Genomic DNA, 25566 nt, shown 5'->3' on the forward strand with positions numbered 1-25566 from the left:
TCACCGCCAAATTGCAATGTCTGACACTTTTTAAAGTGAAAAAAAAAACTAAAAACTTTGAGATGCATTTTCACAGTACATGCAAGTTAATATAAAGAAACTGCTGTTGAATGAGTACGATTGCATTCATTTCTGTTTAATTACCTGATTTTGAAAATAATGTACTGTTTGATAATGTTTGAAAATACTACAGAGTGTGGAAACCATTACATATCTGCAAACAAATCATATAATTTAAAATGCTCAGAGTAGAGACATTGTATTGTCTGTCAGGTCAAGCAGGAATTCAATAAATCAATAAATATTGATCATGCATATTTTAATAAGGGAATAATTAAGAAATAGTTTAGCAAGAAAATATATAGAGTCATATAGGGAAAGACATGCAGGTCTTAATTTCTTTAATAAAGTTTCTCTAATCCCTGAAGTTAAGCAATAAAATACTGAATGCATGCTGAAAGTGATTTACTTTGTTATTTGAACTCCAATGCAAGTTACCCCTTCTGTCTCTAGTGACTTCTTGTCAGAAGGTCATGTAGGCAAGTAGGAATAATGCAGTTTGTTCCCTGGGAGTCTTGTCCGGAAATCCTTGGGGAACAATTATCAATGATCATTATCATTTTTTTTTTAATGTACCCACTGAAACCCTTTATTAATGTAATGGAACATTCACAGCAACATACTTGTACATTTATACACACCAGAGAAAGCAGTCACAGAGCAGTATAAATTATTTTATTGGAATCCATAAAATACTGTCTTGTATGATAAATAACAATAATTTTACACAAGAACTCATCAGCTACATTTCAATCAATTTTTAAAAAGAACACAATAATAATATAATAATAATGTGCAATTCAGATTTGAATGAACAGAATAAAAAATCTAATTATGTTCATTAATACTGATCATGTATCTGTGAATAAAATTTAGAACATAATAATAATAGCTAATGTTTAAAATAGTGTTACTCATTATATATCAAGCAGTCCATCAGAGACCCAAGGAGTGGCCCCCCAGCTGCCTCTGTCAGACCAATCCAAGTTCAGAAATTAATGTTAAGTGGTCTCTTAATTTTTCCAGGGCTGTATTGTGACCAGCTCATCACTTTAACCTGTTTATGAAATATGTTGTTGTATGAAATGATTCATTTTTATCAGAGCCTCAGGGGAGTGCGCCTCTGAATTCTTCAGAGTAATCATTAGTAATTATTAACATCCCCTTGATAATGTTCATTCTGCATATATCTCTGCTCCGTTAATCTAATTATTGCACAGCTAAATGCCCATGTACTGAACTTCTCCTTTAAGTGCTGCAGGAACAGATTTATAACACTTTGCATTACAGACGCTGTTTTTGTTTTAGTCTTGCTGTTAGCAAGTGGGAGTCTCTGAAATGCCTTTGTATCATGTTCTGAAAGCTAGGCCATTCTTTAACTGTTTCGTGTTTTTTTTGCTTTCTTTATTCCCTGCTGAGTCTTTCCTGTTTACTTTCCTTCTTTAATCCACAATACATTCCATCCCCTAGCTTTCATCTTGCCTCATTATCACCACCTTCATTATGATCTGACTTGTCACCTTCATTCACAAGCCTCTTTGCCTTTTCTCACTTGCTTTTTCCTTCTGTGCTTCTCAGTATTATTCTGAGATATGCTGAATACCTCTGGAACACCCAGGTTGATTATTCAGTTCTCACGTCCCATTTTTCAGAATGCCTGGTATTTTCAATGAACACTTGTTTGCACTTCTGGTAAGGCACAGGTCTAACACTCAGTTTGTTGAAAATAAAATGTGAATACAGACTTTTACAGGATTTCACATTCACATAATTATTATAGAACTCTTTAAATTAATTCATGAACACCTGTACAGGGGGTGTTCATTGGTCCATTTGAGGAAATTATTGAGGACAATAGGTCATTAAAAGCTCAGTTGAATGAAAATATTTGCTCCCTCAAATTATATTGATTAGTAGTGTACCCCAACAGTACCCTTTACAAAGACATGTATCACGATAACATCACAATAAAAACTGCAGCCAAAACATGGCTAGGTAGTGGTATAAAATGTGTGTGCATGCCTCGATAGGGGAATAGTTTATGATTTGTCTTTGCAAAATTGTTTACAATGTATGTTAAAAGATAACTATCAATCGGAATGTTACAATGTTATGAAGACTGCTGTAATAAAAGGAACATTTCAGATACTTTAAGAAAAAAATTAAACATAATTAGGGGATACATTGCACTCTCATATTTGTTCCTTTTTTCCCTAGCATGCATTTATACCTAAATTGCTTTTCCACAAAATTCCACTTCCTTTAAAAATATCACCTTTATGTATGATATTATGAATAGAGCCATATAGGCAAAGACATGCAGGTCTTCTATAATAAAATGTATCTAATCCCTGAAGTTAAGCAATTAAATACTGAATGCAAGCTGAAAGTGAAGATCTACTTTGTTATTGGCTTTAATTTGAACTCCAGTGCAAGTTACCCCTTCTGTCTCAAGTGACTTCTTATCAGAAGGTCACATAGGCAAGTGGGAATAACAAAGTTTGTTCCCTGGGAGGCAAAATCCTGTCTGGAAATCGTCTCAATCAGACTAAGCCCTTGTTCCATGAAGGTCTGGGACCAGAGTGGTAGCCGCTGTCAAAGGTGAGGTGTAGCCAGCTGCGAAGCCTTGAAGCCCAATCACCAGACACCGCCAGCCAAAACGCAGAGCTTTGCCCACATTCTGAAACAGATGTAATAAAGCAGTCATAATCATACCAATATAAGAGTCTTAAAAACTTGGAAAGTTTGTCACCAGAAATCTCACCTAGAGCCATACATTTAAATGCAAATGTCATATCAGTGTCTTTGTTGTCCTGATATATTCAGGTTTAGATCCCCTTAACAATGTATTTACTTTTGATTAAAATCCATAAAAGATAAAATTACATACAGCAAATAAAACAGAAGTTATTTGGAGAATCAGTTTAATTCACTGAGCCGTGCATATTCAATATACTCAACATATATCATTAGTAGGGTCAAATAAATGGGTAACCACCTATATTACATTACTTATTGATGTTTTGCTAAATTATTAATAGAAGTTTAGTTATTACTTTATAGAGAATAAAGCTATTTAGTTTTCACATTTTGTGAGGCAGAAACTATACCTTATCACATAGAACATATACAGAAAATGTGAAGGTGTTATTTCTAATAATGACCAGCGTCTTACAGTAGCTCTCAAAAGTATTCACCTCCCTTGGACTTTAATACATGTCATTGTGTTACAACATTAAATCAGAATCAATTTAATCACAAGTTTTTGCCACTGATCAACACAGAAAATGTCCATAATGTCAAAGTGAAAAATATAATCTGCAAATTGTTCTAAATTAATTACAAATACAAAACAGAGAATTGTTGAATGCATAAGTAATTACCCCCTTTGCTATGACACACCTGATTGAGCTATGGTGAAACCAATTGTCTTTAGAAGTCAGGTAATCAGTTGAATGGAGTCCACCTCTGTGCAGTTAAGGTGTGTCACATGATGTCAGGTTAAATACACCTGTCTCTGGGAGGTCCCACAGTTGGTTAGTACAATTCCTAACAAAAACTACATCATGAAGACGAAGGGACATTCAATGCAAACCTGGAATAAGGTTCTTCAAAAAGCACCAATCAGGGGTAGGATATAAGAACATTTCCAAGGCACTGAATATCCCTCAGAGCATAGTAAAGTCCATTACTAAGACATGGAGAGAATATGGCATAACTGTGAGTCTACTTAGATCAGGCCATCCTCAAAAACTGAGTATCTGGGTAAGAAGGGCACTAGTCATGGAGGCCACCAAGAGGCATATGGCGACTCTAGAGGAGTTACAGTCTTCCACAGCTGAGCTGGGAGACACTGTGCAGACTGTAACAATAGCCCAGGTGCTTCACAAAAGTGTTTTTTTTGGGAGAGAAAAAAACTCATAAAATCTCGGTTAGAGTTTGCCAAAAGGCATGTTGGAGACTCTGAGATCAAGTGGTGGAAGATTCTGTGGTCTGTTGAGGCTAAAATAGAGCTTTTCGGCATCAATGGTAAGCGCTACGTTTTAGTTTTGCAGATTATGTTTTTCACTTTGACATTATAGACATTTTCTGTGTTGATCAGTGGCAAGAACTTAAATTAAATCCATTCTGATTTCATGTTGTAACAATGAAATGTGGAAAAGTCCAAGGGGGGTGAATACTTGTGAGAGCCACTGTAATATATTATTATTGTTATTGTTGTTGTTGTTGCTGTATATGATTTTGTTTTATTAATTTTGTGATTTGCATTATAGTGAAAAAATCTGCATCTGAGAAAATCACATCTACAACCCTACCTGTAATTTTGTTTCAGAGAGTGGTAATGCATTCATATTGAAGTTCTGAGGAACTATGTTTGAGTCCCACATATGACATAAAGCAATGCCCCCACTGTAACCAGTAAAAGGCATCTGAATGCAGAAGTTATTTAAATATAATCTATAATTTTCTGATGGCTGGTTTTCACTGCATGATTCCACACACCGCAGATGCACGTCAAGGAAAGAAACAGGAGGCCATGGACAGTCCCCAAGTAAGAATTACAAGACACATTAGATGCTCAGGGAATGTTTTATTTTCACATTGTCATAAAACAGCACGCATGATGAAACTGATTCAGTTAACAAGAAAAAGTTATATATTTATTTTGCTGCATTAACAACTTTCCACCATTATTTACTGTTTGGCTTAATTCAATAATTAAATTACATTTACAAAACAGTACATTTGACTAATCCTGAAATCAGTCTGAAACCGCAAATGTCCAGTTTATTCCATACAAAATATACTTCGCTCATATTTAAATGTAATTATTCTTTAAGTTGTAGAGATCCATGCTTTGAAGTTTTCATTTAAGTAGACTTCTGCCTCTGGTCCTAGAAAGGAACACATGAAAACAGTAATTGTTTATGATTGGACCAGTTAGATAAAGCAAATTAATTAAATTATATCTGAAACAATAGCAGTGGCCATGTTCCAATAGTCCTAAAAGAGACCTTTGATGTCTTCCACTAAACAAAATAAGCAAAGTTATACAAACTGTGGCAGAATGAAAGTCTAATAGTATAGTTATGATAACTTACTTAGGAAATGGCAGTCCCACCCCACTTCCCTCTGTAACAGTGTGCCGTAGTTCTCCTTCCTGGATCAGGAATGGTCCAGCTGTAACAGGCTGACACACCCCTTCCTTTGGAGTCTTGCTTGTGCATCCTCAACAGTCTTTCAAGTTTAATTATATCCAAACTGTACATTGAACTGCATTGCATTAAGATAACTGGTCAAACAAATTCAATAAAAAATAAAAGCCCTGTTAATTTAATTTGTTGCAATTTGCCGTAATGTATGTGGTTTTACATTAGACAGCAAAGGAGCCTCCCACATCTACAGTAGTAAAAATAGTATAACGGAGCATCAGAGAGGAAGGTCTTCAAGATGAACACGATGCCTTCATGTGTTTATACTGTTACATGTGATCCCATATTACCAGTCACTGCCCTGGTATGGCCCTTTGAGATGTACCCTATTCATGATAGACAATCCTTTTCAAGTGCTGATGACTCAGTGAAGAAATTATGGAAATTCTGCTGTTCACTTACAATATCATGGTTGACTTTGAACTTCACTGACTGTCAATACTGTTTTTAGTTTGTTTATTTATGACAAAGAAACAATCAGATTGTGTGTCCATCCCTAAGAATTCATGTTTTGGTATTACCAGTTCTCAAATGTAACCCTTCCTGTCATTAAAAAAATGACACTTTTGTCACTATTGCAAGAGGTCATGGATATATTAGTTAGTGCTTCACAAAATGATTATTCAAATTATATATTTTATATATATACATATATATATATTATATATATATAATATATATATACACACACACACACGTATATACATATATGTATATATGTGTGTATATGTGTATATATATATATATATATATATATATATATATATGTGTATATATACATATACGTATATACATATATATATATATATATATATATATATATATATATATATATATACATATACACTCACCTAAAGGATTATTAGGAACACCATACTAATACTGTGTTTGACCCCCTTTCGCCTTCAGAACTGCCTTAATTCTACGTGGCATTGATTCAACAAGGTGCTGAAAGCATTCTTTAGAAATGTTGGCCCATATTGATAGGATAGCATTTTGCAGTTGATGGAGATTTGTGGGATGCACATCCAGGGCACGAAGCTCCCGTTCCACCACATCCCAAAGATGCTCTATTGGGTTGAGATCTGGTGACTGTGGGGGCCAGTTTAGTACAGTGAACTCATTGTCATGTTCAAGAAACCAATTTGAAATGATTGGACCTTTGTGACATGGTGCATTATCCTGCTGGAAGTAGCCATCAGAGGATGGGTACATGGTGGTCATAAAGGGATGGACATGGTCAGAAACAATGCTCAGGTAGGCCGTGGCATTTAAACGATGCCCAATTGGCACTAAGGGGCCTAAAGTGTGCCAAGAAAACATCCCCCACACCATTACACCACCACCACCAGCCTGCACAGTGGTAACAAGGCATGATGGATCCATGTTCTCATTCTGTTTACGCCAAATTCTGACTCTACCATCTGAATGTCTCAACAGAAATCGAGACTCATCAGACCAGGCAACATTTTTCCAGTCTTCAACTGTCCAATTTTGGTGAGCTTGTGCAAATTGTAGCCTCTTTTTCCTATTTGTAGTGGAGATGAGTGGTACCCGGTGGGGTCTTCTGCTGTTGTAGCCCATCCGCCTCAAGGTTGTACGTGTTGTGGCTTCACAAATGCTTTGCTGCATACCTCGGTTGTAACGAGTGGTTATTTCAGTCAAAGTTGCTCTTCTATCAGCTTGAGTCAGTCGGCCCATTCTCCTCTGACCTCTAGCATCAACAAGGCATTTTCGCCCACAGGACTGCCGCATACTGGATGTTTTTCCCTTTTCACACCATTCTTTGTAAACCCTAGAAATGGTTGTGCGTGAAAATCCCAGTAACTGAGCAGATTGTGAAATACTCAGACCGGCCCGTCTGGCACCAACAACCATGCCACGCTCAAAATTGCTTAAATCACCTTTCTTTCCCATTCAGACATTCAGTTTGGAGTTCAGGAGATTGTCTTGACCAGGACCACACCCCTAAATGCATTGAAGCAACTGCCATGTGATTGGTTGGTTAGATAATTGCATTAATGAGAAATTGAACAGGTGTTCCTAATAATCCTTTAGGTGAGTGTATATATATACGTATATGTATATGTATATACGTATATGTATATGTATATATATATGTATATATGTAACAAAGAAGTGTTGACCTTGTGTTTTCTCATATGGAAACTCACATATATGTGAGTTTCCATATGAGAAAACACAAGGTCAACACTTCTTTGTTGGTACATTCACTGTCCTACAGGTCTTCATTACAGTCTGATTTGTATTTTTTGTATATATACTCAGCACTGATGAGCTGGGGTGATAGAGGACATGTGTGTTAATTGATTACGAAACTAGGATCCATTAACCAAAAGTGACCAGATACAGATGACCAGGAAACCAGGGGAAACAAAGCTGAGGTTTCATCTGGTGGTAAACTAAGGAAGGTCAGGGTGAAGACACTCCTGGTAGGTTCAGAATAAAACGCAGCCAACTGACATCATGAACACAATTTAAATTCTGTACATTTTTGTTATTGCTTGAGGGGAGTCCTTAGTGTTGAGTAGGCCTTTCCATGTCTCACTTCAGAGATGTATGGCCCATTGCATGCTACTGGACCACATGAATAATTCATTACAGTTAGAATTATAATCTTGGTGATATTTTCTGTTATTTCTGTATTGCTTTCTTAAAAGATTGTATTTTACAGTGGTTTAAAATTGCTTTATTTTGCTGGAAAAACAAAAAAACTTTACTTGAAAAGTCAGTTGTCACACTACCTGCCTATTAGATAGGGGTTTGTGTTTATTTGTTGGCTTGTTTTGAATGGTTTATTTAATTACAAATACAGACACCTTGAGATAGGACAGACATTTGAAGTTTTAAATCATTTTTTAAATAATCTGAAATACTATAGAGCCTTGCTGCTCTAGAGGCAGTTCAGAGGAGAGCAACCAGACTTATTCCAGGTCTGAAGGGAATGTCCTACTGAGAGACTGAGGACCTGAACCTTTTCACCCTGGAACAGAGGAGACTACGTGGGGACTTGATTCAAGTCTTCAAAATCATGAAAGGCATCGACCACATCAAACCAGAGGAGCTTTTCCAGATCAGCAGGGACACACGCACCCGGGGACACAAATGGAAATTGGGCTACAAGGTATTCAAAACAGAAAACAGGAGACACAAACTCCCCAGTGATGTGGTAGATGCTGAAAATTTGGGAACATTTAAAAATAGACTGGATAGGATCCTTGGATCACTTAGTTATTAATGGACACCAAACGAGCACGATGGGTCGAATGGCCTCCTCTCCTAAGTAAACTCTTATGTTTCTAGTTTAGAAATTGATTTATGTCAGTGTAATGGAACTTCAAAATGCTTATTTGAATACTCATTTAATACCTTCAAAGCAGAAATGTTTTAAGATTATTTGCAACAAGTAACATGAAACCACATCATATAGGAAAAAAATTAATCTGGTAGTCAGGGCCGGCCTGTGGCATAGGCGGAATGGGCAAATGCTAGGGGCGCCGTCCATCCATAGGGGCGCCCGAATGAATGAAGATTTTTTTTTTTTAACTTTTACTATTTTTTACTAATAGTATTGTAATACTATTATTTTGAAATATTACAAAAAAGCAAAAGCCCCCACAACATCATAACTACAGAGCTTATCACCCTGGCCCGGCGCATCAATCGCCCCCCCCCTGCTCTCATAGGTTAGACTGACCTGATTGTGGGGGGGTGAGTTCAGTTATCTGAAGCAGTGAGAGACACTGAACGCGAAACATGATCAATAAGCATCAGTAGCCACTTCAAACCATGTCAAAAAAACCAAAGCCCTCTGGTGCCCAGGGAAGAAAAAGAAGAGGACGAAAAACGGGATAAGGACAGAGGTGATGTGATGTGATGAATGAATAGTTTATCTAATTGCACAGTTACCATAAGAGCAGTGTTACTACTCGCCAGCTTACTATGGACGATACTAGTAACGTTCACTAATTTAAACTGGAGTTAATGTCAGTTACTTTTACCTTAAATTCATTAGGGAATGTTGGAAAGACTAGTCAGGTGTTTGGGGAATAAACTAACCTATAACATAATTTTGAGAAACTTTTTCTTTCAAGTGTGCTGCACGAACCATCCACTTATTCATAATTCGTTTTATGTCACTTGTTTCTTTAATACTGTTTTTATTTTGTGGCTTTTTTTGTTTGTTTCTAAAATAAAGAAAATCTCAAAGACATACAGCTATGCAGTCTCTGTGTGAGTGTATGAACACAACGATCAGTGGTGGAATTGGCTGCGATGCAAGGGGCACTAGCTAAAATCTTTCCTAGGCCACCAAATTGGTCAGGGCCAGCCCTGCTGGTAGTCAAATCAATATTATTTAATTCTGATGGGGGGACTGGGTTGGGGGGAAACCATTTCTATTCTAATTCAATATCACATAGTCTGGCACAAAGACAGTTAGATGGCACAAATATAGATACATTTGAAAGACAACATTTGCAAAAGCTAAAAAAATCACACCAAATATTTATATTGTCAATATTACAGAACAAGGAAAGCCCAGCTATTTACAACTAGTCCAAAGTACACAATCATTGTCAAGAGAAGCTGCCAAGTTTCTCTGTGACTGCCAAGACTGATATGCTAACCTAGTGGACATGTTCATGAACAGAATTGTGTTGATCCACCCTGTAGAGGTGTGGTACTGAACAGATATAGCAGATATAATGTAGGGTCATATAAAATCTCCATAGGAAGGAAAATGTCTTCTGAACTGGCTGCTGATAGTATTGTTTCCTCATCAACCCCTTTTAAATTCCTACCTTAAATAAAAGGTAAATGTACACTTTCCCAGTTTCAGCTTACTTCTAAATCAACTCTCAAAAGTAACACTGCACAGTTGTAAACAACACAACAGTAAACCCTAAAGACACTGTGTTTAGCTGATGTTACAAATGCTACAGTATTTAATGCTTAGTCCCCACTACTCATAAAGTTGACTTCACCAGGTTAAGTAATGGTTTTAAATGCAGATCTGGGCAAAGGGTAATATCTGGAGGTTTCTAATTTGTGACTGTTGGGGGAAGGGAAACCTAAAATGTGTGCTTCTTAAAAAAAAAACATAAAAACTGTGATCATTTTATAAAATTACAAGCAAAAAATTATCACTGTCCCATTAAAATTGGACTAATGACTTTCATCATATGCATCAGCTTATAGGTCATTTAGTGGAGCTTATATTAGCAGAAAGATTAGGATTAAACTGTCATGTAAACCATATCCAAAACACAATCACAGTTTAGTTTAAATTAAAACAAAGGATATGCCCCAAGGCTCTAATTAACTTTGATACAAAAATATCATTATGGATGATACATGTGTACTAGCAATGAGTTTATTCATATTTTTTTCCATGACACTTGATGTTTATTAGCCTTAAGAAAAACCTAATTGAACCTGTAAGGCACAGTTTAATTATCTCGTTAAAAATAATATCTACAGACTGCATTATTTATCAGTTTCTTTGTGCCATATACTTGAGATGCCAATGGGTGCTAAGTCCATAATTTGTTAAATTAACAATATTACAAGCTGACGTAATAAAATCAAATAACATACTTGGAGTATTGAAGAAGAAAAATCCTAAAATAGATTTATTGCAAAACTGACTGATGTTAATATTTGACACCCTTAGTACTTGTAAAATGTTTTTTCTGTAGCTATCTATGTAGCCTAGCTCCACCACATTTTACAACTGTTAATAATTCACAGGGCATGTTGTAAATGTGACAGAAAAATGAAGAGAATCTGTTTCCCCAATGTCTAAAAACTTGTACTTATCCAGTCTTATCTAGCTCTTAAATGTTATTTATTTTTTCCACTAAGTGGACTAAGGTGTCACTATACATGTAGGAGAATGACATAAAGCCATGAAATCCAAACCAAAGCTACAGGGCATACCAACATACCTATAAAGAATGTTAATATTTCCACATTGTATATGGTAGACATTGTTACACAAAGCTATATCGCAATGTATCTCATATTGTGGTTAATATTGAAGGAAAGGATTTGTTGTTATGTGGAAATATGATTACAGTTTTGGTACACAGTGTAACAATTGTTACATTGTGCGGTAAACCTGGAATGATAGGCTATAGGCCCTATATGTGTACGTATGTGTGTGCGTGTGTGACGTTTGTGAAATAAACGGGGGGGAAAAAAAGTATATATAATGGAAACTTTAACCTTGAAATTGTGTACAATGTGAATATAATATCACATGGATTCCCAAAGTTAAATAGTGGAGCAACAGTCATTTATAGAGCTTATCAAATATATCAACTTTAGAACTTACAAAACAATGTTTACTCTGGAACCACGATGCAGAAAGTGGAAATAACATTAAATATAATAAAACTTAACGAAACAAAGACTTATTTAAATATTAAATCGTATCAATTGAAAACATGCAAAGTCTGAATATTCCAAATATTCCAGAATGACTTTTCTTTATGGAACAAACAATTGTCATTTGTCATCTAGTCATTCACGTATTGGTCTACATATAGGCTAAACATAAACAAGACTTCCTAATAAGTTCAGTATTATTAAACACCTATTCAACACATGCCTACCCATGTATGTTAAAGTTTACAACATACAATTAAACAAGTCTCACAACAAAAACGTAATTGTTTAGTTTCGCATTCTGTGTCCTCAATGAGTTCTGCGTTATGCACACTAAAAATTACCTTCCTGTATTTCTTGTACTTCTTCTTGTTCTTCGCTTTCCTTTCCTGTTTAGATGTGGTTTTCGCATCGTCCTCTTCTACCAGGGGCTCGTACGGACCGGGGAGCAATGCAAAGTGGACCGGCCTGGCATTGCCCGTGTGTCCGCTGGCCGAGTCGCGCTGCTGCTGCCGCTGCACCTTCTCTTCTGCGCGGTTCGGCCGCTGCCTGCTTTGCGTCGCTCTTTTGTGGTGCCGAGTTTCATCAGGTGGCTCCTCGATATTGTCCATTATTTTCGCTTTGTCCTCTCGACATGAGTTTTGTTTCATATTTGTTTTGATGTATGTTCCTCAGAGCCCAGGGAAGGTCTCTGCCCGTGGGCTGAAAGCACGGCGCAGCAGTGGACAGCAAGCCGACCTTCGCACAGTGGCGCGCAGCAAGTGCGCAGACTTCAAAGGAATGCAGATTTACTTGTCTTGTGTATGTAAACAAGTTTATCAATGTCTATTTATGGCGAGCCTTTAGGTATTTTGTTTTATAAAACGAAGTGTAGTTCAAAATACCAATTATAATCATTATCTATGCATTCATTTACACACAGTGTCGTTTTCCCCTAGGATTGTTTTAGCCCAGTGGCAACTGGGTGTTAGCAGGGAGCCTCATTTACAAAATTATTACTAGAAGATAGAGCATAAAGGTATTTCATGTTCGCATTTTGTGAGCCAGAAACTGTACCTTATCACATAGACCAGTGGTTCCCAAACCGGTCCTGGGGGACCCCCTACCCTGCTGGTTTTAGTTCCAACCGAGCTCTCAATTACTTAATTGAACCCTTAATTGAACTAATAATGTCCTAAATCAGAGACTTTTCATTATTTTAAACAGTAGGGGTTTTAAGTTAAGTATAGAATTATATTAAAAAAACGTATTGAAGAAACAACTATTTTCTTACACACTTTAAAAAGTAAAATCTAAGCAGATTGTTACTTCAATTCAATTTCTACTAGCCTAGCTAATAGTTCTACTACAGTAGTTTGCCAGTTGTCAGCTATGATTTTTGATAGTATTTTGTGTTTTTATTTATTTTTGTTTTTTGAATATGCACTGTGCAATATAATATTTTCAGTACTGAGTATTCTTGGTGTGGGTGATTTTTACCTAAACTGTTTATTAGTTATTGCTATTATTTCATTGTGCATAGTACACTATTTACATTTGTATTTATTACTACATCTATTTATTCAACATATACAGTGTATGTTAAAGTGCAATAAATGTTCTGTGATGTGCACTATTTAAATATTTCTGTGTCTTTTAGTTATACCTAAATGGTCTCTGGCAAAAAGATGGACATCACTAAAATGTTTTGTAGGGAGGTGGGGGCATAATCAAATCTTGCCTATGGCCCCCAAAACTGCTCAGGGGAATAAAGTGCAAATTTACAGATACAATCTGATGTGTATTGAGTAAACGCCGGAAGGTGGTTGGGACTCTGCTGTCCTGACCTCAGTGGGAAGGTTGTTCATACACTTAGGGGCCAGGGATGAAAAGGAGCGCGCTCTGGAGGAAGGTGAATGGAGAGGAGGCAAAGTTAATCTTCTGGTGCAGGAGGACCGGAGAGGTCTTGGAGGGGATGTATGGAGAGATGAGGGTCTGAAGGTAGCTCAGTCTTGTACTGGAGTATATTGAAGTAGCATATATTAATAGAGAACATGATGCCCTGACCTAATACTGGTAATTATTGAATGGAAGACAATTTTCATGCATATTGCTAATTTCAAACATAAATTCTAATCTATCCATCCATTCACCCAATTTCAATATCCTCTTCTTCCAGTACAGGGTCATGGTGAGCTGGAGCCTAACCTAGCATGCACAGGTCACAAGACAGGGTACACCCTGGACAGGAGAGCAGACCGTCACATGGCAGCAATTTCTAATCTCACTAATACAAGGAAAAGCTGAATGACAATGAAACATACCAGGATATATTATTTATTTACCCTCTGTTATGTGTCAATGTGCTCTTTAAGGAATGTATCAGTAATCTTAAGTGTAAAAATGGTTTATTTTATAACAAGTCCTGTTCATATCTCAGACATGAACACTTCTTATTCTAATTTGAAATATATGAACTCCACTTTTCAAACCTCTCTCTCCCTTTTCTCCTTTATGTCCAGAACCTCCATCTTTGCCATCTTTCCCATCTCGGGAGACCCTGTGATTACTGGCTATCCAGAGCAGGTGTTTGTCTGGGGATCAGTAGTCAGACCCACACAGATCTCCACAGAATGCTGGGCAGTGGCCAATAAACCACCAAGAATATCAGGAGTTTCTGCATTAAAATACTTGCTAAACGGACAGATTTTCTCATGAGATATAATTTATTCAAAATGTTTTCCTTTTCAACATATGGAAAGTCCATGAGACCGTTTTGATGAGTCATTGATAATAGATTGAAATATAGAGAACAAGCCAACAGAATGTGTTATATAGAGGATAATGTACATAGCATATACATATAATTTCCTCCAATTACATACAATTATTAAAATGCTGTGCAAAGAAAGAACATACACATACACTCCCTTTTCTAATTAATAATATTGAATAATGATGTTACAATTATAATTTCAATACATACAAACGCTTAATCATATTGAATATTGGAATGCCAGGGCCTAGCTACCATTTTGAATAACTCTTGCTGTCTTGTTGGACCAGTTCACACTTTAAGTCCAAGAGCAGAGGTTAGATTGGCCTTGTTTGCATTTCACTGTCTGGATTAAAGACATTTGTTTTCTTGTAGCCTTAATCAGAGACTCAACTGAATGTATTGTTCATGGTAGAGTACATCTAAATGAACTGATCACTCAAACGTGGTTCCTTGATCATGTAAATTACTCCAGTGGCAGTAATGCCACAACCAACCACTTATATTGTAACAAAGAGCCCTAAAACGTTTATGTCCAATCTCCTTAAGACAACGATCATTCATATTCTGTTTCTGCCAGTACCACAACATTAATTTAAATGAAGGTTTAAACTTATTTTCGTGTTTCTCTTTATAAAACATACCATAAATATGTGTATAAAATGTTAATAAAATGTCCTTACATCACATAATGTATATGAACACTTACCACTCTATTCACATAATAATATTTGGATTACGTTGTTTGTTTGCCAACTTTTACTGTTTAAGATACATTAGTGACCACAGTCCAGGTGACTGTTTCTTACCAACTTTTTTTTTTTTTAATATAACACAATAAATTATTTAAACTAAATACTCCATATGCACGTGAAATGTGTCAATTGATCTGTTTGAAATAGAAAATAGCCTACTTGGATTTAGGTACATACATCAATCACTTTAGGTGCAGACACTGCTGGATTGAAGGGATCCCTTAGTTTTCAAACATTGTATTCTCGTGTTACATCAAGCTACCATGAACTGATATCAGTATTAGTATTGTATCTGCGTATTAGTGAAGCGGAGAACAATTTTATTTTGCGTCTCTATAACAATGCAAATGCTTACACTGGCTTTCAGTTTCAGGCTTTCTCAAATCTCAAATCAAACCAGTAGCTTTATCTTTTTCAACAAGTTGAGGAACATTTTGGTCGCAAAACATTTTTTTGAATTATTGGGCTTCAGTTTTTGAAACTGCACACGCAATGAATCCTGGGAAGATCGTTTTCCTATGGACCACGTGTTATAACCACCGATCCAGAATACTGAAATGGAACATTACGTCATTATGGTATGTTAACAGTGACGACATCTTGTGCAGGTATTGTGCTATGTATGATGCTAACAAACTTTTTTTTCGCATGTTAGGTCTGTGAGAAATCTGTACATATTATATACAGAAAGAACAATTATACTAACGAGCAAGATCATATGCTGATAATAATAGGCGTGGGGTGGCCACATCAAAAGCAGAAGTAATTATATGAATATGCTCTCATAGCACAACATTGAAAAATCATTTTCTTATGGGGTCATGAGTATTTATAAAAACAAGTCAAGTTTCCATTGTCCTCAGAAAGCGTCCTACTACTCTATGGTTCTGTTGAGAGAAATACTTATTTTTGATTAATAGTACTGTAGTTTGAACAGTATTTTATTGTGCATATGTGTATGGGATGCAGTGTCTCTGTGTATCCCATAATTACAGTGCATCTTATCAAGTGTACTACCATGATGTAAATATGACATTGCAAATGTTGTCATAGATAATACTTTTAGCTTTATTGAGTTGAACCCCTGTCCAACTCCACCTCCTGCGTGAACACCCCACCTACCAGAGAAGCCAATGATAGCTGCCTATTAGCAATACAAGGTGACAATGGAGCCCTCACCCATATCTGTCTTGAAAGTGATTAACTCACCCCTCTCAAAAGCATGCTAGACAGGTTTTGATATGCTATTGATACAAGATGGGTAGCCAGACTGTCTCCTCATCAACCTTTTGTTCCGCTATTGATACCAGAGACCTGCCCTCAGCCATGTGTGTTTACACCTTTGCATCAGAACAATACCCAGGACTACAAACTGTTGTGGAATTTCCCCAACTTCAGATTGCTTTTTTTCCTTACAGGAGGAAGAAGTTAACTTGAAAATATAATCTCAATTCATAAACTGACAGTCCTCTTCTGAGAAGTCAGTGGTTTATCAATCGCTCAGTTTAAGTAAGTTTTCCCCCATCCCTCTTCTCTCATTGCAGGTGTACATACAAACAACCATCATTGTTGAAAACTGCCTTACATGAGCAACTGAAGTATCAGATTATTGTTCCTTGCATCTAATTGCACACTTGTTCCAAGATCATGTGGTTCCCAGACAACTGGTTTCCAGACATCACCTACCTTTTCATTCTTCTTAATTTCACTCTCTTCTTATACTTTGTAAATGCTTATTACAAGGTTACAAATTTCCCACCTGGTCCCCGTGCTCTTCCTATAATAGGGATCATTCACATTATGGACCTCAAACGACCATTCAAGACCATGATGGAGGTAAGTTTAAAGAGGTCTTTAAAAATCTCTTTGCTAGAATTTGTTTTTATTCAACATGTATGTTCTTGGAGTTCAGCATTTTTCTCCCAGCCAATTCAATTAAACTATACTAGATGAGCTAATTTACTAGTGGATCATTTTTGCTCTCCCATCCAGGTAGTGATCATGTCTTGTAGCCACTTGTTTTCCATTTTTACTCACGGGAGATATTTAATTTACTACCATGTGAGAACAATGTGTATAATTGGAGAGCTTTCACACACACCCCCCAAAAAACTGAACACTGTTAAGAGTGTTGTACCCATATAACAATTTATAGAGAAGGATTGCCTGCTCAGTAAATATTTGTAATACTGTAGCCACAGGAGATTGTGTATCCTTAACACATTCCCCATGTGTAAATCGCAGAATGAAGACCTTTTGAAGGGGACGACTGTTCACCAATACCATTCAGTAGATTGTTGTGTGAAGAGTTATGAGGGAAGTGACCTTTAATTTGAGGCAGAGGGACATTAATCTTCCAGAATTCTTGCTTACTTTGTTGAGACGAGACAGCTCAGGATAAATGGAAATGTACAGAACAATATCATTTAAAAAAACGGGTAAAACAAACTGCATATGAACCAATTAATATAGATATATATATTGATTTAGCAAGAACATGCACATGTACACTGTATTTTAGATACCAATTAATCTATTGAAGGCCTGAATATAATTTGTAGTATCACACTTACACAGCACAGGATCTGTTTCAATTTAAATGGCTGTATTTTACTGGATTACAGCCAATAATGCAGTTCACATTGGTGCTGTTATGCAATAAAGCATGGCATCAGTGAGTGCTGTCTGTTAAAAGCGTGTTTTTTGTTTTTTTCCATAGTTATCTGCAACGTATGGCTCGGTGTTCAGTATTCAGCTGGGCCTGAGGAAAATGGTGGTCCTTTCTGGATATGAGACTGTAAAGGAGGCTCTTGTAACCCATGCGGATGAATTTGCTGAGCACCCTGACATCCCAATATTCAAGAGAATTACCGGAGGAAATGGTACCCTCAGCCTTTAATCTGAGCAGCTTCTCTGCACTTTTGTTGTTGTCGTGCTGCTGATTTGCATTATTCTAATTCTTCCATGTTTGATATCTTCTTCTGTGAAATGTATGAGGATTATAATGATTATCATCAGTAATATGTGCAGGACATTAAGAGGACAGGGGCTCGCCCAGGGCATAGGGGCTGACTAAGTGCAGACTTGGGGGGTAGTCCTGTATTAATACAGCGGGCAACGATTGGGTAGGGCACTTGAAATATTCCATACGCACAATAAGCTTATTTCTCTGTTAGTGAGTAGGGATGTAACAATCTTTTGCCAACATAATCCATCCACCTGACAGGTGTGGCATATCAAGAGGCTGACTAAACAGCATGACACAGGTGTACGTCCTGCTGGGGACAATAAAAGGCCATGCTAAAATGTGCAGTTTTGCCACAGGTGTCTCAAGTTTTGAAGACACTTGCAATTGGAATGCTGACTGCAGGAATGTCCACCAGAGCTGTTGCCAGAGAACTGAATGGTCATTTCTCTACCATAAGCCGCCACCAACGTTGTTTAGGAGAATTTGGCAGTAGACTCAAGTGGCCTCATAACCGCAGACCACATGTAACAGCCAAAGAATTTCGGCACAGAATGTCTGAAACCATCTCATCTCATCTGAGGCTCCTCATCCTCACCAGGATCTGGACCTGACTGCAGCTCTGGTGGACATTCCTGCAGTAAACATGCCAATTGCACACTTTCTCAAGACTTGAGATTTGAAATCCATCAGAGAGGACCTAATCATTTAGTTAAATTGGTTGATTTTCCTTATATGAACTGTACATGTAAAATGTTTGAAATTATTGCATGTTGTGTTTATTTTTGTTTAGTATGTATTTCTGTACATGGGACAAATTAATTTCATGGGGGTAGGGGGTAGCGGCACAGATTTCTGGCCACCTGATTATGACTGCGCGAAACCCTGCTTCAGAATGGTAATCAATTATTTCACACCTGGTTCCATCAGAAGTGTGTGTGTATAATTATATATATACAGAATAATGTATATATACTATAATAATGAACATGCTGCTTAATGTATGTCTCTTTTCCTCTCCAATAACTGCAGGCATTATCTTTGGTCATGGACAGTAAAACAATTCGCAGGTTTACACTGACAGCCTTACGAAATCTAGGAATGGGCAAGGGGACCATCGAGGATAAGATCATTGAGGAACCGGAATAACTGGTGAAAGCATTTGAAGCTCAAAATGGTGAATAAGTTTCCTTCCTGTAGCTCCCACAAGGTCCCCCTGCTCAAGAAAGCACATGTACAGGCCCGTCTGAAGTTTGCCAATGAACATCTGAATGATTCAGAGGAGAACTGGGTGAAAGTGTTGTGGTCAGATGAGACAAAGATCAACTTGTACTAGAATGATGGGAAGAGAAGAGTATGGAGAAGGGAAGGAACTGCTCATGAAACTCACAATTTAATTCATGATTATGTTAGGTTGTCCAAATTCTTTTGAGGCCCTAAAATTGGGTGGACCACATATAAAAATGGGTGTAATTCCTACACCATCCACCCAATTTGGATGTAACAACCCTCAAATTAAATATGAAAGTCTACACTGTCCAAATATTTATGGACCTAACTGTATAGGCCTATTATATATACACACACACACACACACACACATTTTTGTAATAGGGTAAGTGTACCTATTAAGCCCACCAAAATCTTAGTTGATATTAGTTAAGTTACATGTAAGGGTAACTGTATGTGTATCACAGTAACCTGTTAAATTACATTTCTTATTGTTTCTTATCAATGGCTGAAAATGTCTATGATATTTTTCAGGAAAAGAACAATCCACTTTCACACTTCCATGACTGGAATCTGTTGAATTCAGTTAGCAACCTATTTGTTGCTGGGACTGAGACCACTTCAAGCACCCTCTCCTGGGCCCTCCTACTTATGATGAAGTTTCCAGACATACAAAATAAGCAGTTTGTTCCCAGCCGGGTTAATGTAGTCAGATTGACTTGGACGATTGCATTCTGATGATAAATTGCTGTAAACGGCGAAGGTTTCAAGTTAACTGCTCTGTGACAAAGGACCATTCAGTTACACAGAAGAACATGGTCACATTTTATACTCAAAACATTAATCTAGACCTGGAATTTCATAAAGTCAAAGAATTGAGCAGATCAGTTTTTCATATTTTCACTGCTATGATACTGGGGACAAACTGTCTCTGACTGTCAGTAAACTGTCATTATTGCTACTATTAGTACATTTCAGAGAAATCAAAATTTCCAAATAATCCTCAGAGGTGTTACTGATTATCATACATATCGTTAAGAATAATATCTACGGGGAAATATTCAAGTCATGAGTGTGCCACAATGGTTTATGTAGTACACCTAACGGACATCTTGTATGTATATTTTTTTATATCTGTCAGGTTACAGATATGATACTTGGGACAATTTCTGCATTTGTTATTAATTGCCTGGCATTCATGTTTCCAATGAAATAAAGATGTTCTAAGATAATTTACTTGGCGTACATTAGTCTAAAGCAAATCAATCCTTTCTCTTTAATTCCCAGAAAAAGTGCATGAAGAAATTGACGGGGTAATTGGAGCCGCCACACCCAGAATTTAGCACCGCCAGCTTATGCCATTCTCAGATGCTGTGATACATGAAACCCAGAGGTTTGCAGATATTGTTCCCTTGAACCTCCCTCGTGAGACTACCAAAGATGTTACGCTCGGGGGATATTCAATTCCTAAGGTAAATCTGTGTAGGACTATACGTGATTTCACATGAAAGTTAAATTTAAGGTAACTCCATAACCCCTTTAGTGTAAGGTTAAGGTCAAGAGATGCTCTGAAATGCAGTGCATTCTACAGTTTTTAATAAAAATGTCACATTTTCTGGAAATTAAAGACTGACCGGTTTATTTCTTGACCTGTTTTGAGACTTGCAAACAAACCTAAAACATTTTCCTGAAACATGTAGGATACAAAGAAGACCCTTCTACAATCTTTTGTATTGCAAGTAATTCTATTAAAAGCATGCCGTACATGAAAAGTGATTTTAAGGCAATATCAGAGCCTCCATTTTAAAATTACAAAATAACTGGTTTTAGGCCAGTTTTCATCAACCAAGAATGACTATTTAGTTGTACATCAATACATAAGATTTAAGAAATGTGTTAAGTCTCGTTTATTGCAGTCATCTTGGCTCAATCAGTCAAGGAGGGAAATATTTTTAGCAGGGCAGATGGCACAGAACCGTTTATACAACTTAGTGGAAATTAATTTATAGGAAAACTGTATTTATACTTAAGGTAGGCTTTTTGTTTTTTTTAACTTAAGATTCTGATCTGTCAATCATCCAAACCAATACATAAAAGCTCCAATATTCACATTTCACATAATTCCCTAGCAGAATACAATCTGGCACAAAAATAGATTAAAATATGGCACAAAATATTTGTGACCCTGTAATGCAGCATTCTTTCCTGTGCCTCACATCTGTTGGCGCGTTGCAAAACGGCCTGCCCCCATCCACAGTGGACTGTTATTCCCACAGTTTGAGCCAGCAGTACCCCGTTATTGGATGAATGTGCCCTGCAAATATCACACAAATATAACTATATTCAGTCAAATTAGGACTTTTGTGCAATTCAAACTATTGTGCTATGTGCATGTTTAATGTCTGCCCTGATAATGGAGCCACAGCATTAAAGGTATCGGACTGTGCAGGTGGATGAATTAAGGCAATGTGCTTGACAGAGGTGAGTGCCATGTTTCTGCATTAATTTATGTTATAAGTGTTCTATTTGTACATATTTGTTCATACGAGAGAATGACGTTGGCAATTACATGTGCAGTTCCCAGCACACAATTGTAATGCCGTTCTCCGCATATTCGGTAATGGCCATCATACCTGTGACTATACACCCCACTTCGTATGGACATTTGTTAATCCTACAGGATAATGTGCACAGGACATTAAGAGGCCAGGGGCTCGCCTTTGGGAGGGGGCTAGCGAAGTGCCCATTGGTTGTGGGGAATGATGAACCATTAGAAAAAATGAATACAGCACAGGCTTTGGTGTGGGTTGGGAGGAGTGCCTGGCTATGGGGGATGAGGGCAGGGTCTTCAGCCCCACCCATGCACGTTGAGGATCCCGAGCAACCATAGGCCAACTCGGGTGACCCGGGAGAGGCTGTGACCACTGCGGACTTTGCAGTTGGGGGACACCGTTGGTCACGGGAGGTCAAGAGGTTCAGTGGCCTCCGTGTCCGCACCAAGGAGTGCCTAATGGCTCTCCAGGGAGGACCCTCCTCCGAGCCACCACTGTGCCCCAAGAAGCAGGCTGCCTCTTTTGGGCCTCTCTCCATCCATGTGGTGGAGGGTGGGATGGAATCGGGCAGTCAAGACCTTGGTGTGTATATATATATTAGGGCTGTCTGCCTTTTTTTAAATATTTGATCGGTTAATCGATGCATTTTAGTTGATTTTATCAGTAGATTAATCAGGCACTTGTTAAAATAAGTGTAACAGTGTTTAAGTGGTTGTGTCACATGGTAATATTCATAAATACTAGACCTTGATATTACAGTACAACAACGCTGAACGGGAATGGGGAAAAAAAAAAAAAAAAAGGAAATTTAAAGAAACCACAAAATTATAATCAACAAACTAAATCACTACAGCAAATGGATCTTGCCCGTAAATGATACTGTAAACTCACAGTGCCATTGTAAGAAAAGCATCACTTGCAAATGGAAACAAGACAAAAGGCTTTTGGTTTCTTCAGAATCCAGTTTGAATACAAAGCGAGACTAGTTTTCCCTTTAACGGTTTGTAACCCTCCATTGTGAGCAGATCATTTAACACTAGAAGTGCTGAGCTGGTCAGTTTCACAAATTTGAATTTGAATTGGTGTGTTCCTGAATACGCTGTGCATACCAGTTTGTGACTTTTCCTAAATGTATGTATAAAATATGCCTATGGCGTTTTGGCTGCAGAAATGCAAATAAAGTTCAAGTTGCAATCTCTACCTCGCCTACAGTCTACAGTCCTTCATGTGCTTGAAAAACACACGCATTGTGTAGCATTACAAGTGTAGTCGGATTGAGTGAACCCCGTGATTATGCCGCAAATAAACACTTGTTTTATTTGTTTTGACTGTGCAGTGTACGTGTTTAAGAAAAAAAAAAAAAAAGAGGCCTTGTGATTTATACCAATCATTTAAATGTTTTCTGTTCATAATTACATTTTAAATACCCTACTCCATCTGTACTAGTTTTATTAAATAGTTCGCCTATCATTATACCACAATGTTTAAAGAATGATCGGTTAAAATGAGCGGTTTTGGCTTTTGTAGGTAGTTTGAAATGTCGACACTTCTAGTGTTAACTGTATAATCGCCAGTCGTTTTAAATCTGCTCTATTAGAATATATTCCTAGTATGTATGTATTGTGGACTTTCTGTATGGACTAATTACATCTAATCTACACCATTGCAGTAGCACTGCTAGACGCATTAATATTGGACACACAGCAGTAGCTATGTACATAATGGCATTGTTTGATTCTTTGTATGTATATTGTCCTGCAGTGTATGTATTACATGCAGAAAGCTCTTGGTTGTATATGAAGTTACATACTGATGCAAATTGATCAGCGTTGTCCTTATGTTACAATGACTGCTGAGGTGGGGAAACGAAGACCATAGACAGTTATGGGTATTGGGTAATTACTACTACGTCCACAATATTGCGCCATGCATACAATTTGTTTACGGTGCAGAATGGATTGTTCCGCGCAAAACAAGGTTTTGAATATGGCAAATGCGCATTTATGCATGATGGCAGTTTCACACTCATACCCCTCTGTGCAGTGTGCAAACATTTTGAATATCTGGGCCTTATAGATAAATAATGAATTGTATATAACCACTTTTTTTGTTTGGCCTTTGCAGGGGACTTTTGCTAAGGCCTGTGCATCGTGATAAAGCCTATTGGGAAAAGCCAGACCAGTTTGATCCTTCACACTTTCTAGATGCGGAAGGACAGTTTGTCAAGAGAGATGCTTTCATGCCCTTCTCGGCAGGTAAAACTGATTTGAATGTGTACCTGCTGTTGGATCATATTGACTGCAGAATGGTTTTGGAATGAGTGCAGAGTTGTCACGTTGTGGATATAGTCAATTGGATCATGTCAATAAATGTATGACCAACAAGGAAGGCTTAAAGCTGCCAAGCTCACAACGTCCGCCTTTTGTGACTTTTCATCCTGTCATTTGTGGTTGTTTTGCAGAATGGCGAGTTTGTGTCGGAGTGTCTCTTGCCCGGATGGAACTTTTCCTGTTCTTCACATCTCTGTTACAGCGCTTATCTTTCCATCCTCCTAATGGTGTTGAAGAGAAAGATCTTGATCTGTCCTCTGTTGGGGCACTGTCTGTGGCCCCCCAGCCCCATTGTCTTTGTGCAGTACAGCGTTAAGTTTGATTGGCAATAATCACATTTATAACCTGATACTGTTGCATTTTGGTATGGCTGCACAACATATAAAATGTGCCAACAGCATGGCATTTTTACATTTTGCTTAAAAAAATAATAATAAAATGTACTTATTTGTGATTTAACTGTTGGGATGCATTTAAACTTGTTCAGGTGTGCTTTTTTTATAATAATGTTCAGACTAATTAAAGTATTTAAAGTGTTTGATATGCATGTAGAATGTTTTGTATGTGTCAACGAAATGTTTTTCCATGACTTAGGTATCTGCTTGTGGGTTACTTGAGTTTGGGATTTTAAACCAAAATTGTTCAGGATCTTAAGTATAATTGAGTTTAAGATACTTATTGGGAGTAACTAAATTATTCTGTAATATTTATCTTTGTATCTCCTTATATAAGGATGCTTAACGAGGTAAATGTGGAACTAATTTCAGAAAATAATGCAATTAACACTTCCTGCTTCAATTTAACATGGGTTAAGTAATTGTTTGAAAAGATGAAATCTAAACGAGGAAAGTAGTCAAGTCACTTTATAAAATGAGCTGTTTATTAGCTTAGTGTATCCCCATTTCACTTCACCGCAGGGAACCTTTTTAAAGTCTGACCAAACAAATCTACATATACAAGGGTCAATCCAGGGTCCAATTAGGCAAATGACAATGTGGACCCCCCTCCAGCTCTCTAACTACACCTTGCGACAAAAGAACCTTTAAAAAAGGAAGATAACTTTTTATACTATATTCTTCACTTGAGAGAGATTCACAATGTGTTGCACCACTCTTAATTGACTGAACAAACCACAACCAAAAAGCATCAAAGAGGCTCACACCGCTTATGAGGGGTGAAGACAAGTCCTTAGAGTACACTCCCCATTTTAAAACACGGATGGGGCACTATTTGTGGAACATGAGCATTCCGAGCCTGGCTTTCTATTAGTTAAAAGAAAGTCCCCAAAGTTGTTT

The 25566-nt window shown here is 37.3% G+C and overlaps 1 protein-coding gene and 1 pseudogene across 2 annotated transcripts; one reads left to right on the forward strand and one right to left on the reverse strand.

The window, feature by feature from the left end:
• Positions 1 to 721: 721 nt before the first annotated feature.
• On the reverse strand, positions 722 to 12777 carry LOC136759289 (required for drug-induced death protein 1). 2 transcript variants are annotated; one of them, XM_066714248.1, is made up of 2 exons: positions 12029 to 12772; positions 722 to 2740 (listed from the first exon to the last, which is right to left on the reverse strand). In XM_066714248.1, exons 1-2 carry the CDS (start codon positions 12332 to 12334, stop codon positions 2609 to 2611), a joined length of 438 nt encoding a protein of 145 aa, XP_066570345.1. In that variant the 5' UTR covers positions 12335 to 12772; the 3' UTR covers positions 722 to 2608. The 2 variants fall into 2 exon arrangements, with proteins under 2 accessions (XP_066570345.1, XP_066570428.1); XM_066714331.1 differs by lacking the exon at positions 722 to 2740 and adding an exon at positions 4399 to 4955 and having other exon boundaries at positions 12029 to 12777.
• LOC136732251 (cytochrome P450 2K1-like) lies at positions 12345 to 24587 on the forward strand (annotated as a pseudogene).
• The last annotated feature ends 979 nt before the right edge of the window (positions 24588 to 25566 follow it).

The sequence above is a fragment of the Amia ocellicauda genome, chromosome 1, assembly GCF_036373705.1.
Source record: "Amia ocellicauda isolate fAmiCal2 chromosome 1, fAmiCal2.hap1, whole genome shotgun sequence".
Classification (NCBI taxonomy): domain Eukaryota; kingdom Metazoa; phylum Chordata; class Actinopteri; order Amiiformes; family Amiidae; genus Amia; species Amia ocellicauda.